Here is a 12,390-nt window from a genome sequence, read left to right on the forward strand (position 1 = left end):
CATTGAAATTACCGGAGCAGATTAGCTCAGCAACCTATCTCTGACATTGGCCAGTACCAGATACTTCACCAAAAAGGACAAGACTCTTTGATAGACAATTAGATACTATGGGGGAAATTTCTTCGTAATTCCTGCCAGCTAGTGATTGTCTTGTGCCTTGCATCATGAGGACTTCTAGCTTTTGTGTTTTGTTAATATCCTATCTAATGTAAATGTGGCTAGTCTTGTTATCCATATAGTGGTCTAATATCTTTTTTGAAACTTTTAGTGATATTTTGTGGCAGAGTTCCAGAGGTTGAGTACAGGAGGGTGTGAAAAAGTATGCTATTTAATTAAGTTTGAATTTGTTGACTTCAGCTTTCCTTGAATATCCTCTTGTTCTTGTATTATGAGAAAGAATAAACAGGAGCATCTGGGTTCCCTCCTCTTAACTATCCGTTATTTTTTATAACTGTCATATCTCCTCTCTAATCTAAACAGTCTCAATCTTTTGAATCTCTACTTTAATGGAAGTCTTTCCTTTGCTTTAAACGTTTTTGTACCCCATCGCTGGATATCTTCTGTTTCTGCTAAATTTTTGTAAAGAAACGGTGACCACCAGGTGAGGTTGTGCCATCTATTTATAATATGTGTTCAGTTCTGTTCATCCTTTCTTTACAAAGATTTAGCAGAAATTGACTTGTATTGTAATATTTTCAGCACATTGTTTGCTTTTTTGACTGCTGCTGCACACTAAGTGAACAGAAGTATCCACGGAGCAGTTCACAGCAGTCCACGAGCCTTTTCCCCAAGTGCTTACAGTTAAGTTAGAACTCAACAATGTGTATGAGTATTTCACTTCATACCTTTCAATATGCTTTACTTTACAGTTGTCAATTTTGTGCTGCAGGCTCACCTAGCTTTTGCTAGGTCCTTCAGAAGTTCCTCAGTCTTCACTAACCTAGATAATTTTATGTCATCTGGAAATGTTGCCACCTCTCGGGTCACACCCGCCTTTTTCCAGATCCTTTGTAGCTGAATTAACAATACCAGTCTTAGTACTTATTCTTGGGTTGCCCCTCTATTGATCTTTTGCCATGTTGAAACCTGACCATTTATTCATGCTCTTTGTTTTCTGTTTCGATTTAGCATGTTTCTCATCCCTGACAGTACTTTACCTCTCATCCTATGAATAGTTAGTTTCCTTAATAGCTTCTTATGAAAAAGTTTTGAAAGACTTTTGGAGAGTTCATATAGATCATAACAACCAAGCTCTCCTTTAGTTGCTATTTTTGCTGAAATACACTAAGAATTAATATAGAGTAGAGAAATTGTACTCCTTTGTCCCTTTCACATCATGGTCAACTAAATGTTTTATAATTCTAATTGTAACTGTTATTTCAGCCAGTTTTACTGGTATTTGAAAGAAGGTCTGATGTCTATAATTCCCAACACCACCCAGATACTTTTTTCAAAGATAGCTACAATTTTACTACCTTCCAATCCTCTGATATAGGAAGTGATTTTAATATGAGATTGAATAATGTTGTTAGCACCTCTGAAGAAGTGAGGTTTTTTACCCACGAAAGCTTATGCCAAAATAAATCTGTTAGTCTTTAAGGTGCCATCGGACTCCTTGTTGTTTTTGTGGATACAAACTAACACGGCTACCCCCTGATAGTTCGCAGCTCTGTTGCTTCATTCTTAAATTCCTGTAGAACTTCTGGATGGATTTCACATTGTTCTGAAGATTTATTGCTCTTTACTTTTATCAACTTGTTTTGGCACCACTTATTTTGACATCTGTTTTTGACAGTGCATCATCTTTATTGGTCTGGATTTACAATGATGATTTATTCTTTTTTAATTGGAGGTAGTGATTAGAGTATCTTTTATATAATACTGCAGTTTTCCTTTAAGTATCAAATCACTATTTCCTGCTTATCTGGTTTTAAAAACTGTATCATAGTTGCACCTTCTGAAGCTTATGTGTTTAAGTAGCTCTCATACCTATTTAGTATTGTGTGGAGTCATGGTGTAGCATCTGTTGAATATGAAAATTTATTTTCACACAACTTTGAGATTTTTTTCCCTATTTGTTTTAGTATCTGTCACTAACTCTGGAATGTTACTGCTTACATTACAAAAATGTGCCTGCAATACCAGTGATTGTATATGAAATTCAGGTCTGTAGTGTAAATTTTGATCATTTTAATGTGTATTCTTTCTTTCATGATTTTGTTCATTTGGTGGATGGTTGTGCTGGTCTGCTTGGGAAAACCAAGATGATTGTTTTTAAGATTAGAGGTTTAATAGAAAGGTGGTGTTTCTCTTTCAAATGGAGAATTTTATATTTCATCTGTTCAATTTGATTTGTTAAGTGAAAGTTGCAGAGTTGTGAGTATAAGAGCTATTAGTACATATATTTTAAAGAACTATTTATTTTTAGAGCCATTAGTTTGTTCAAAATGGTAAGGGTATTTAAGAAAGTTGCTTTGTTTGGATACACAGTGAGTAAATATTCTGTTCATTCCTGTGAGTTGTGCCAGTTGTGACTTTGTTTTTCCATGCATATTTTTGTTTTGTTTTGTTTGTTTCCTGGATTTCATTTGATGTAGCTGGTAAATTTTGAAGTGTTCTATAAAACTCTGATGATAACCTCAAGATAATTGTGTGATTTTTGTGCTGCTCATTCTTGTTAAACACAGCAGAGTTGTTGCGTTTAACTGGGGAGCTGCAGTTAAGGTGAATGCTTGCAAAAAGGGTGAGTGTTTCCTGATCCTTTCTTCGGGTTCAATACTATGGTGATGTTATCATCATCATCGTCATTACAGCAGCAACCAAAGTGACCATTCAGGGATCAGGGCTTTTTTGTACTAGGGATGCAAAATGTAAACCAGTTAACCCAACCCCAGCGGCCCTGGGCTGGCCAGAGTGGCCCCAGCCACAGCGGCTGCCTGGCCCTTTAATCAGTTAACCATTTAAACAAAACATTTTTAATAATTTAAATGGTTAACTTTTAAAATGGTATTTACATTCCTACATTGTACTAAGGGTTATATGAACACAATAAAGACAAACCTTGACCCGAACAGTTCAGAAGGTAGGGTTATGACAAATGCAAAATGTGGATGAAATAGGTAAAAGGAGGCAGTAGGAAGCCACATTAATAGCAAAATGAATATGTTGAGCATAACATATTCTCAGTTTACCATCTGCCTAATGAGTTTTATTACAACTGTAAGTGAGAATATAAATCCGTAGGCCAAGTATATGAATACGTGAGAGTTAGGATTTTAGAAACCTATTAAATAGTGTATCTTATCCTCAATTCTGATAGTTCAGGTTATTAGCTATAAATTACAGCTTGTAAGACTCTGATCACTCTAGAGAAATAGGAACCTAAAATATGGATTGTTTTGTTTTGTTTTTTTAGCAGTTCATTGATGCTGCCTGGTTGAAAACATTCAAGTGAATTGTTCTATATCTCAGAGTTGGATTGGGGCAACCAATTGGCTCACAACGCAATGCCCAACAGTGATAGAAAAAGAACATTTTAACCAAGAAAACTGAGGGAAGGGGCAAAACCTTGCTCTTCCCACCCCCCAAATGTATAATAGGTTCTTAAATAGGACCCTGAAAAGATAGGACTTTACTTTTAACGGTCTCATTCACAAGACTGCCACACAACCAATTGCATGGTAAGAGTTGGTCAGCTGATGAAGAATCATGCACAGTGTGATCTGATGATGTGTGTCCAAGGAGTCTAGATATTTCAAACGTGATGCTTGCAGGTCTTAGCCATCTCCTGTTGCTGTAGACATTGTTACCAGTGCATCTACTGTTATTAGATAAGCCTTCTATAATGTCAAAAAAGAGGTAATTTCTGGGAAGAATGAATGAAAGCAAACAGATGTTTCAGGAATAAATTCCCACATAATGTAAAGCCACCTGTAACAAACAAGAAACCTGATTTTAATAATCAAGTTACAGGACCGAGTTCAATTGTGGTGTAACCCCTTAGGAAAGAGTGGGTAAATTTTACCAAGAAAATAGAAAACAATACTTTGATTTATTTTTCCTCAATTATTAGATCAATATTAGAGCTGTGAGTTTGGAAAAACCCGCCAGGCAAGTTTTGAAAAAGGCAAATACGAAATAATAAACTGTACTGAATTCGTTTTAGTTATTTCCTTGTTCATTCCACATCATCATCAATGATATTAGCACAGCTCTGAGAAAAGTGTCAGGTAATTAACTGCACCTTTTTTGTGTAGGCCATACCTATTTAGATAACTGTAAATCAGCCTTATTCCACTAGCTCCTTTGCAATACAAAGGTGAGTTTCTTAAATGTTTGTTCAGAATCTGTAAGATCTTTCCCTATCCCTGAACCAGATTATACCATATTCAAATAAGTCAAAGTTTAGTGCTGTTTGAAAGTGCTCCTTTAATGTTGCATGTAAGCCCACTGCGTAAAGACACAGATAACATACTACTGCAGGTGCATGATCATGAATATATGATATGTTCTATATATAATTTATAAATACATATGTATACATAGGTGTGTGTGTCCATATAGACTCCCTATAGATACCATAGAGCCTGCTTCTCCACTGCTTTGCACCTTTTGCAGTCATTTACCACGCACAGAAATAATCATATAATGTGAACAACGTCAATGTATTATATTGCAACTCAATTTTGTAATCTTGGATTAAATAGCTACTGTGACATATATGATAACACATGGGGCTGCTCCCATTGAAATCAGTGGCAAAATTCTTGTTGTCTTTAGCAATAGTAGGATCAGGCCCCATAACTTTGAACCTTCCCTCAGTTGTTTTGGGGGATACTTTAAATTTATATTTGTATGCAGATAGAGTTATCCCATAAAATGTAATCCAGCTCTCAAATATCCAGAGACAAATGTAACAATCATTTGTACTACTTGTGGGAAAAACATTAATATTTGAAAGTAAAAGCTGATTTTTAGCTGCCATATCTAAAGCCAAAGCGCAACATCCTAGGCAAAAAGGCAGTGAATTTGAAGGTTAATCTGTACAATTGTTAACTCAATAATTAAAGCAGCAATTTGCTGAAGGAATAGTTCCTGTGTTAGGAGTACAGATGGCTAACCGGGAACATAGCCTAAAGGCAATTATTAAGTCTTAAAACATTTTTATGAACAGTTATAGGTGTCTCAAGCATAAAAGTAAACATGATTTCTGTTGAAATATAACACACTCTGAAACAGAATGAGAAACTGTAGAGTCTTGCATTTTAAAAATTGGTATCTAATGTACTTTACTGTATATTTACAAGTTGTTCCTCTAGCAGAAATGTTTTAGGATACAAAACCTGTTCCAACTGGAGTTGCTCCAGTTGGCAACCTTGCTAAATGTTTGTTGATTTTAGACAACCAACCAATAAAGAACGGAGAATTTAAATGATCTTTCTGCTCTGTTTTTCTTGTCTAATAAGCCCTCGTCCAGACTAACCCGCGGCATCGGCGGGTTAAAATCGATTGCTCGGGGATCGATATATCGCGTCTAGTCTGGACGCGGTGTATCGATCCCCGAGCGCGCTTACATCGATTCCGGAACTCCATCAATCCGAACGGAGTTCCGGAATCGACGCGGAGAGCCGCGGACATCGATGCCGCGCCGTCCAGACTGGTGAGTACCTCGATTTTAGAAATTCGACTTCAGCTACGTTATTCTCGTAGCTGAAGTTGCGTATCTAAAATCGATTTTAATTCCTAGTCTGGACGTGGCCTAAGAGTATATGCTCTTTTTGGCGAAGACTTCCTCTTAATATGTGTTTGTACAGAGCATAGCATGATGGACCCTCAGTATTGATTGTAGCCTCTAGGTGTTACTGTAGTATAAGCAAATAAGATGTTACTGTAATATAAACAGATAATGAAAACGATAAATCACTCTTAAATCTGTAACACACTTACAAGTATGAAATCTACACAATTCTGATGTCAGGCACAAAAACCTATGTTAAGGCTAAACATAAAATCACAGAAATATAGGGCGGGAAGAGACCTTGAGAGGTCATCTATTCGATCCCCTTGTGCTGAGGCAGGACCAAGTATACCTAGACCATCCCATGTGTTTATATAACCTGTTATTAGAAACCTTCCAATGACGGAGATTCCACATCCTCACTGGGTAACCTTTTCCAGTGCTTAACTATCCTTATAGTTGGAACGTTTTTCCTAATATGTAGCCTAACTCTTCCTTGCTGCAGATTAATCTGCTTGCTCCTTGTCCTACCTTCAGTGAACACAAGGTTGTGCACAAGGAGGGGCAAACAAGGACACGGCACCCCCAATAATTGTCAAGGGCACAGAATTCCTCCTAGCCCTGGGGCCATGGGGGGAGAGAGGGAGCTACTCCCGGGGCCTCCTGCTATCCTATTATACCTGTTCTTTGGTTATACTTTGATCTCTGTAGGTATGACTCCAGCACCTTTCATAAGCACTGAATAGAGTTAAACATTTTAAAAAGGCAGTCTGATTTATCTGCAGGCAAATTCCGAACATGCTGAAAACTTGACCATATGTGCCTGATGGTCAAGCAGATGGACAAAATCCATCTTGCCCTTCATGCACGTACTCACCCTCAGTTGATTAGCACAATGGGGAATTTCTCTTTTGTGGTTTTGATTTCTGTCCTGGAAGTTGCTTTCACTAAGAAAACAGAACTAAGGTGCCATGATCACTCTTCTGTGCAATGCCCTGGTGCTCTTCTGTATTTCCCTTTATATTTAGGAATGACATTTTTTCTTTTTAGTTGTTCAGGCTTCCTTGTCATTAGGTCTGAGGAAATGGGCTCAGCCTCAGAAGAGACTGGCATTTTCTTGCCCCTGTACGTTTGTTTGACAGCTTGTAGCTTAGTGGTTTTGAGCCTTATTAGATGCTGCTTTCAGTCACATTTTATTTCCTCTCTAAAGATAAGTTTGAGTCACTTTTTGACTTTCCAATCCCTGGGCTGATGGAGTATATCTATACAGGTCCAGTCAGTTCAGAATAATGGATTTGGGGACACCAGTACCTTCCAACAAAAAAAACGTAATAATAATTTTTTATTATTCAGATATACTGATCAGGTCATCCTCCTTAAAACTGCAGATTTTTCCTTGGTGTTGAAATTTGTTTATTTGTGATTTGATGCCTGTGTTTTTGAAAGCTACTGGCAGGAGAGAATATAGAATTTCAGGAATGCTGCAATCTGTTCTTGCATTGGTTGTGTTCACATTGCCTGTCTGACAGGTTGAAGACAATGTAACTCACCATGGAGTTCCATGTGAGACTTTTCTTTTTGTGTGTGATGCCAAATTGAAACACCTAAAATTAAAATGTTTGCGTAAACTCAAAGCAAAGTCATTTTTATTCACTATATTTTTGTTGTTGTTTCTCTGTAGGTGCTGCCACCAGTCAGCAAGAACGGTGGAATGCTTAATATCACCTTTAAATATGACAGTAAGTTAATCAGCTGCAACAGATAAAAATCTCAACTTCTCTCAAAAACAAAAAGCCCAACTCTTACTCTTATATACCAACATGACTTTTTAAAAAAAATAATTCTCGCAATTCTTGTAAGTTGTGGACTGCAGGTTTATGTAAACAAAGATGATTGAAAAATGCTTTTGGTGAGATATTTTTACTAAATAATAATCTTCCTCACATTTCTACTGTCTGTTATGCATTCTGAGCCCATCCAATGTCTGTCATTCAAAAGTAAACCTCCATACAGGAGGCAGCAGCTGCCAAAAATAGGCAGTCACTTCACTCATACTTACCAAAATTTATGCCATGTAAAGCAGGATTCCATTATGCCGAGTTTTACATCACTTAATTTTTCTTTGGTCTCTTTAAAAGGAAGATATATTTACACTCTAAAATTAGCTAGGGTTGATTTTAAAAGGAAATTGTAAGGTTTATATGGTTTTAAAAGGTTTTCCTTACATATACTAGTAATAACAATGTAGATTATTTAATACTGAAAAAGTTTAAAAATCTAGTATAGTTTCTATCCTTCGTGTGTTTCATTCACTTAAGAGCATAAGAACAGCCATATTGGGTCAGACCAAAGGTCCATCTAGCCCAGTATCCTGTCTTCCGACAGTGGCCAAAGCCAGGTACCCCAGAGGGAATGAACAGAATAGGTAATCATCAAGTGATCCATCCTCTGTCACCCATTCCCAGCTTCTAAATTCATGAGAAAAAAATGTGTTTGTTTTTAGCTTTGCAGAAGCTTATTTTTCTGAAATCTAAATTTTGGGGGTAAATGGAGTTGTGTTTATTTAACTAGAAAATAAATTTAATTTGTCCTCATGTAAAGGAAATATACTAGAAATAGGTTTCTTTCCAATGATTAATGTTAAATATCGGCGTTTTAGTTTGTTCTCTCATGAACTACAATCTGACTTGCATATCGTGGCTCAGGATATGCTAACTCATACTCAGATATCTGTTGGGTATACAAGGGCCATATCTGCATTGGGAATTTACCCTGTTTTGGCAATCAGTGGCCTGCCACCAGTATAGCTGCACCAGTGTAAACTTAACGTGTAGACTAGAAAAGCCCCGATTCTGCAGCAGTGGAGCTAAAATGAATTGCATCAGAGCAAATAACAGCTTTCCTTGTCTACGTGTGGAGTGTGCACCTTTACAATTATATCACTGACTGGTTGCTGGAGTTGGAGTAAAGTCCGTATGTATTAAAACCTAGTATACTTACTGGAAACACTGAAGGAAATCCTTTTGTTTCATTCTGATGTATCTTAGGGCTTGTCTACATCAGAAAGTTGCAGCGCTGGTGAGGGAGTTACAGCGCTGCAACTTAGGAGGTGTACACATCTGCAGGGCACCACCAGCGCTGCAACTCCCTGTTTGCAGCGCTGGCCGTACTCCCGTTTTGTCTCGGGTGTAGAGGATCCAGCGCTGGTGATCCAGCGCTGGTAATCAAATATAGACACTTACCAGCGCTTTTCTTGACCTCCGTGGAATAAGCAGGTATCCCAGCATACCTGAGGAAGCCTCTGGTAATCAAGCTGGTCTCCTTCCCCGGTTTGCTCTCGCGTTCCCCGAACCCCGAGCAAGCAGGTCTCCTTCCCTGCGGTTTGCTGGGTGGTTCCGGGAACGCGAGAGCAAACCGGGAAAGGAGACCAGCTTCGCCGCGGTTTGCTCTCGCGTTCCCCGAACCCCGAGCAAGCAGGTCTCCTTCCCTGAGGTTTGCTGGGTGGTTCCGGGAACGCGAGAGCAAACCGGGAAAGGAGACCAGCTTCGCCGCGGTTTGCTCTCGCGTTCCCGGAACCACCCTGCAAACCGCAGGGAAGGAGACCTGCTTGTTCGGGGAACGCGAGAGCAAACCGCGGCGAAGCTGGTCTCCTTTCCCGGGTTTGCTCTCGCGTTCCCAGAACCACCCAGCAAACCGCAGGGAAGGAGACCTGCTTGTTCGGGGAACGAGAGAGCAAACCGCGGCGAAGCTGGTCTCCTTTCCCGGTTTGCTCTCGCGTTCCCAGAACCACCCAGCAAACCGCAGGGAAGGAGACCTGCTTGCTCGGGGTTCGGGGAACGAGAGAGCAAACCGCGGCGAAGCTGGTCTCCTTTCCCGGTTTGCTCTCGCGTTCCCGGAACCACCCAGCAAACCTCAGGGAAGGAGACCTGCTTGCTCGGGGTTCGGGGAACGCGAGAGCAAACCGCGGCGAAGCTGGTCTCCTTTCCCGGTTTGCTCTCGCGTTCCCGGAACCACCCAGCAAACCGCAGGGAAGGAGACCTGCTTGCTCGGGGTTCGGGGAACGCGAGAGCAAACCGGGAAAGGAGACCAGCTTCGCCGCGGTTTGCTCTCGCGTTCCCCGAACCTCCCTTGAAGCCGCCCAACAGCGCTGCAGTGTGGCCACATCTAACACCACTTGCAGCGCTGGTTGCTGTAAGTGTGGCCACTCTGCAGCGCTGGCCCTATACAGCTGTACTAATACAGCTGTAACAACCAGCGCTGCAAAATTTTAGATGTAGACATGGCCTAAGTTTATCCTGGGTCACAATTTCATATGAGCCCTCTGTTTATATGATAATTTCTGAAATCTAAATCCTTTCTTGTGAATTCCTGTTCTATGTCTAACCTCACATTAGTATGTAAAGAACGCTAGCATAATTTATGCCTATCAAATCCTATATGGAATAAATGGTCATTAGAAGAGAGTAATAATTTCTTACCTAAATAAAGAAAAGCAGGAAATAGCAATCAGAACAGTGATATCCCCTTGTAGGTTCACACAGTGGAGCCTGTTTAAATCCTAATAACTGTCATGTTTTTAACCATTAATTCTTGCATCAGGAGCTGGGGTTAACCAATGACAAATGTTAATTTAAAATGCTGCTTCAAACTCCCTGCCTAAGGGGATTATTTAAGTTTGGCAGTACTGCAAGGAGGTCCCTTATACCAAGGCTGAAGATTTTATGTAATATAGAAATATAGATTGATAAAGAAGAGACAACAGAAAGAAAAAATTTGGCGACCTGGCTCTGATTTAAAAGGAATTTATTTTATTGCATAGCCTGTCCCTGGGTTAAGACATTTCATAGTAGGTGTTAAATAATTTGTTCAAAGTGAGAAAATAAATGTTTATCCAGTTTCGTATTTAACTTGGATTTAACAGAAGAAATGTCTCCCTGTAAAGCCTGCAAATTCTTCACTGCTGTTCTTTTTAAACATTTTAAATCAGGAACTCGCATTGAACCCTGAGACATTTTGTGCTATATTGCATTTTGGCAAATTGTTATTTCAACATAGCAATTCAGTAACTAGGATCCAAAATCTTAGGCAAGGCTGTTAATTGGATCCAGACCTTGCAAGAAGCTGTTACTCCAGACTTTCCATTGAAAGAGGTATTTCTATTCTCCTAAGAGGAAATTCATGCTGTCACTCAGTTTACTTTTAGCAACAAATTCCACTTATAATAACTGAGGACTAATTGCTCAATTTTCATAAAACTTAATATAGTACAAAATATATTGTTCCAAATTGTTCAACAGTTACCTAAAGGAGCCAGACGGCTCACTTTGTCATTTATGGTAAAAAGCCCATTTCAAAGATTCAGTTTGTGTGATTAATAATTTTTCATTTGTAGTTTTCAAGAGAGTGTATTTGATTTAAATTTTTATTTTCTGCACTGGCTTGATAATATCAGTCAACTTCATTTGCAAGCATAGTACAGTCTAGTACCTAGCATGAGATTTTGAATAACTGATTATTAAAATTTGGCACTATACACTTAGAACATCCATCTAACATTTTTTTGTTGTTGTAAATTTAGTAGATTTTGCAAGTAGAGAATTATAGTACTATGCCACCCACACACAGTGAAGGTATTACCAGATCCAAGCATTCAGAAAACATGATCTCTCTCACACACACACACAAAAATTTAATGAGATTGGCCTAAACATCATGAGAGGTTAAAAATAAACTTTGGAATAGTTTTATTTGACTTCTGATTTTCAAGTATTTATGGTTCACATTCTCAGGCTTTTCTCAGCAACTATGTAAACTTTTTTGTTTTAAATGAAAACTGAGATCTCACATAATCATATGATTCCAGGACCTGAGGCTTTAATAACATCGTGAAACTCACAATAAAATAATGAGATTTATCAACATTAGAGTTCTCAGTGGGCCCTTGTGGCAGCTAAATGGGGTATTGGAGCTGTGTGGTTGTTGAATAGATTGGAGAATAAAGGTCTTCACAACAGAGGTGAGGGGAGATGGATTTAGTGAGTGAATGCTGCTATGGCCAAGTCTGCTTTATGGACTGGAATCAATCTGTATCTTTATTTCAGAAGATGAGCTGCACTATGGTAAGTTAGCAGACAGTGTTATGTATCTGGACTGAGGCCTTGGTAGCTAGTGAGAACAGTGTCTGTTGGGATCTTCAGAAGTTTGTCTTTTGTACTGATATTCCTGTGGTACATGGTGCCATGGTGGTACAACTTGCTGAGCTGTTTGGACAACATGGACTAGGTCCAAGGACGTTATTGCAGACCTGGTGAAAGTAATTGTAGTTAATGTTGTCTAGAATCCATCATTTGCAGTCTGCGTGTATGTGATGTTTTAGGAGAATATGTAGAGGGGACAAGGAAGAAGATTTGAAAAAATTTAAAAAAACAAACAAACCCCTTTTCTTGTGCTCTTGCTGTACTGGGGAGTAAAGAATTTTGCTTCCCTTTGGAAACTGCAGCCTCCATTGTAGGTGTCCTGCCCTCTGGAGCCATCCGGTTCCTCTGTACTGTATGTGGTATTATTACCAGATGACCAAAATATTTGGTGTGTTAAGGAATCAGTAAGGTGTGATTTATTTTGTGGTTTAACTACCAGTGTTATAGAATCTCATT

At 39.0% G+C, this 12,390-nt stretch overlaps 1 protein-coding gene across 1 annotated transcript in view; it reads left to right on the forward strand.

Annotated features, from left to right (window-relative positions):
• IL17RD (interleukin 17 receptor D) overlaps positions 1-12,390 on the forward strand; it is a 93,062-nt gene that overhangs the window by 56,356 nt on the left and 24,316 nt on the right. The window contains exon 2 of the mRNA XM_050958458.1: positions 7,419-7,476. Coding sequence (XP_050814415.1) covers positions 7,419-7,476 — 58 coding nt within the window. The remainder of the gene's footprint in view (positions 1-7,418; positions 7,477-12,390) is intronic.

Source organism: Gopherus flavomarginatus, chromosome 6 (assembly GCF_025201925.1).
Source record: "Gopherus flavomarginatus isolate rGopFla2 chromosome 6, rGopFla2.mat.asm, whole genome shotgun sequence".
NCBI classification, from domain to species: domain Eukaryota; kingdom Metazoa; phylum Chordata; order Testudines; family Testudinidae; genus Gopherus; species Gopherus flavomarginatus.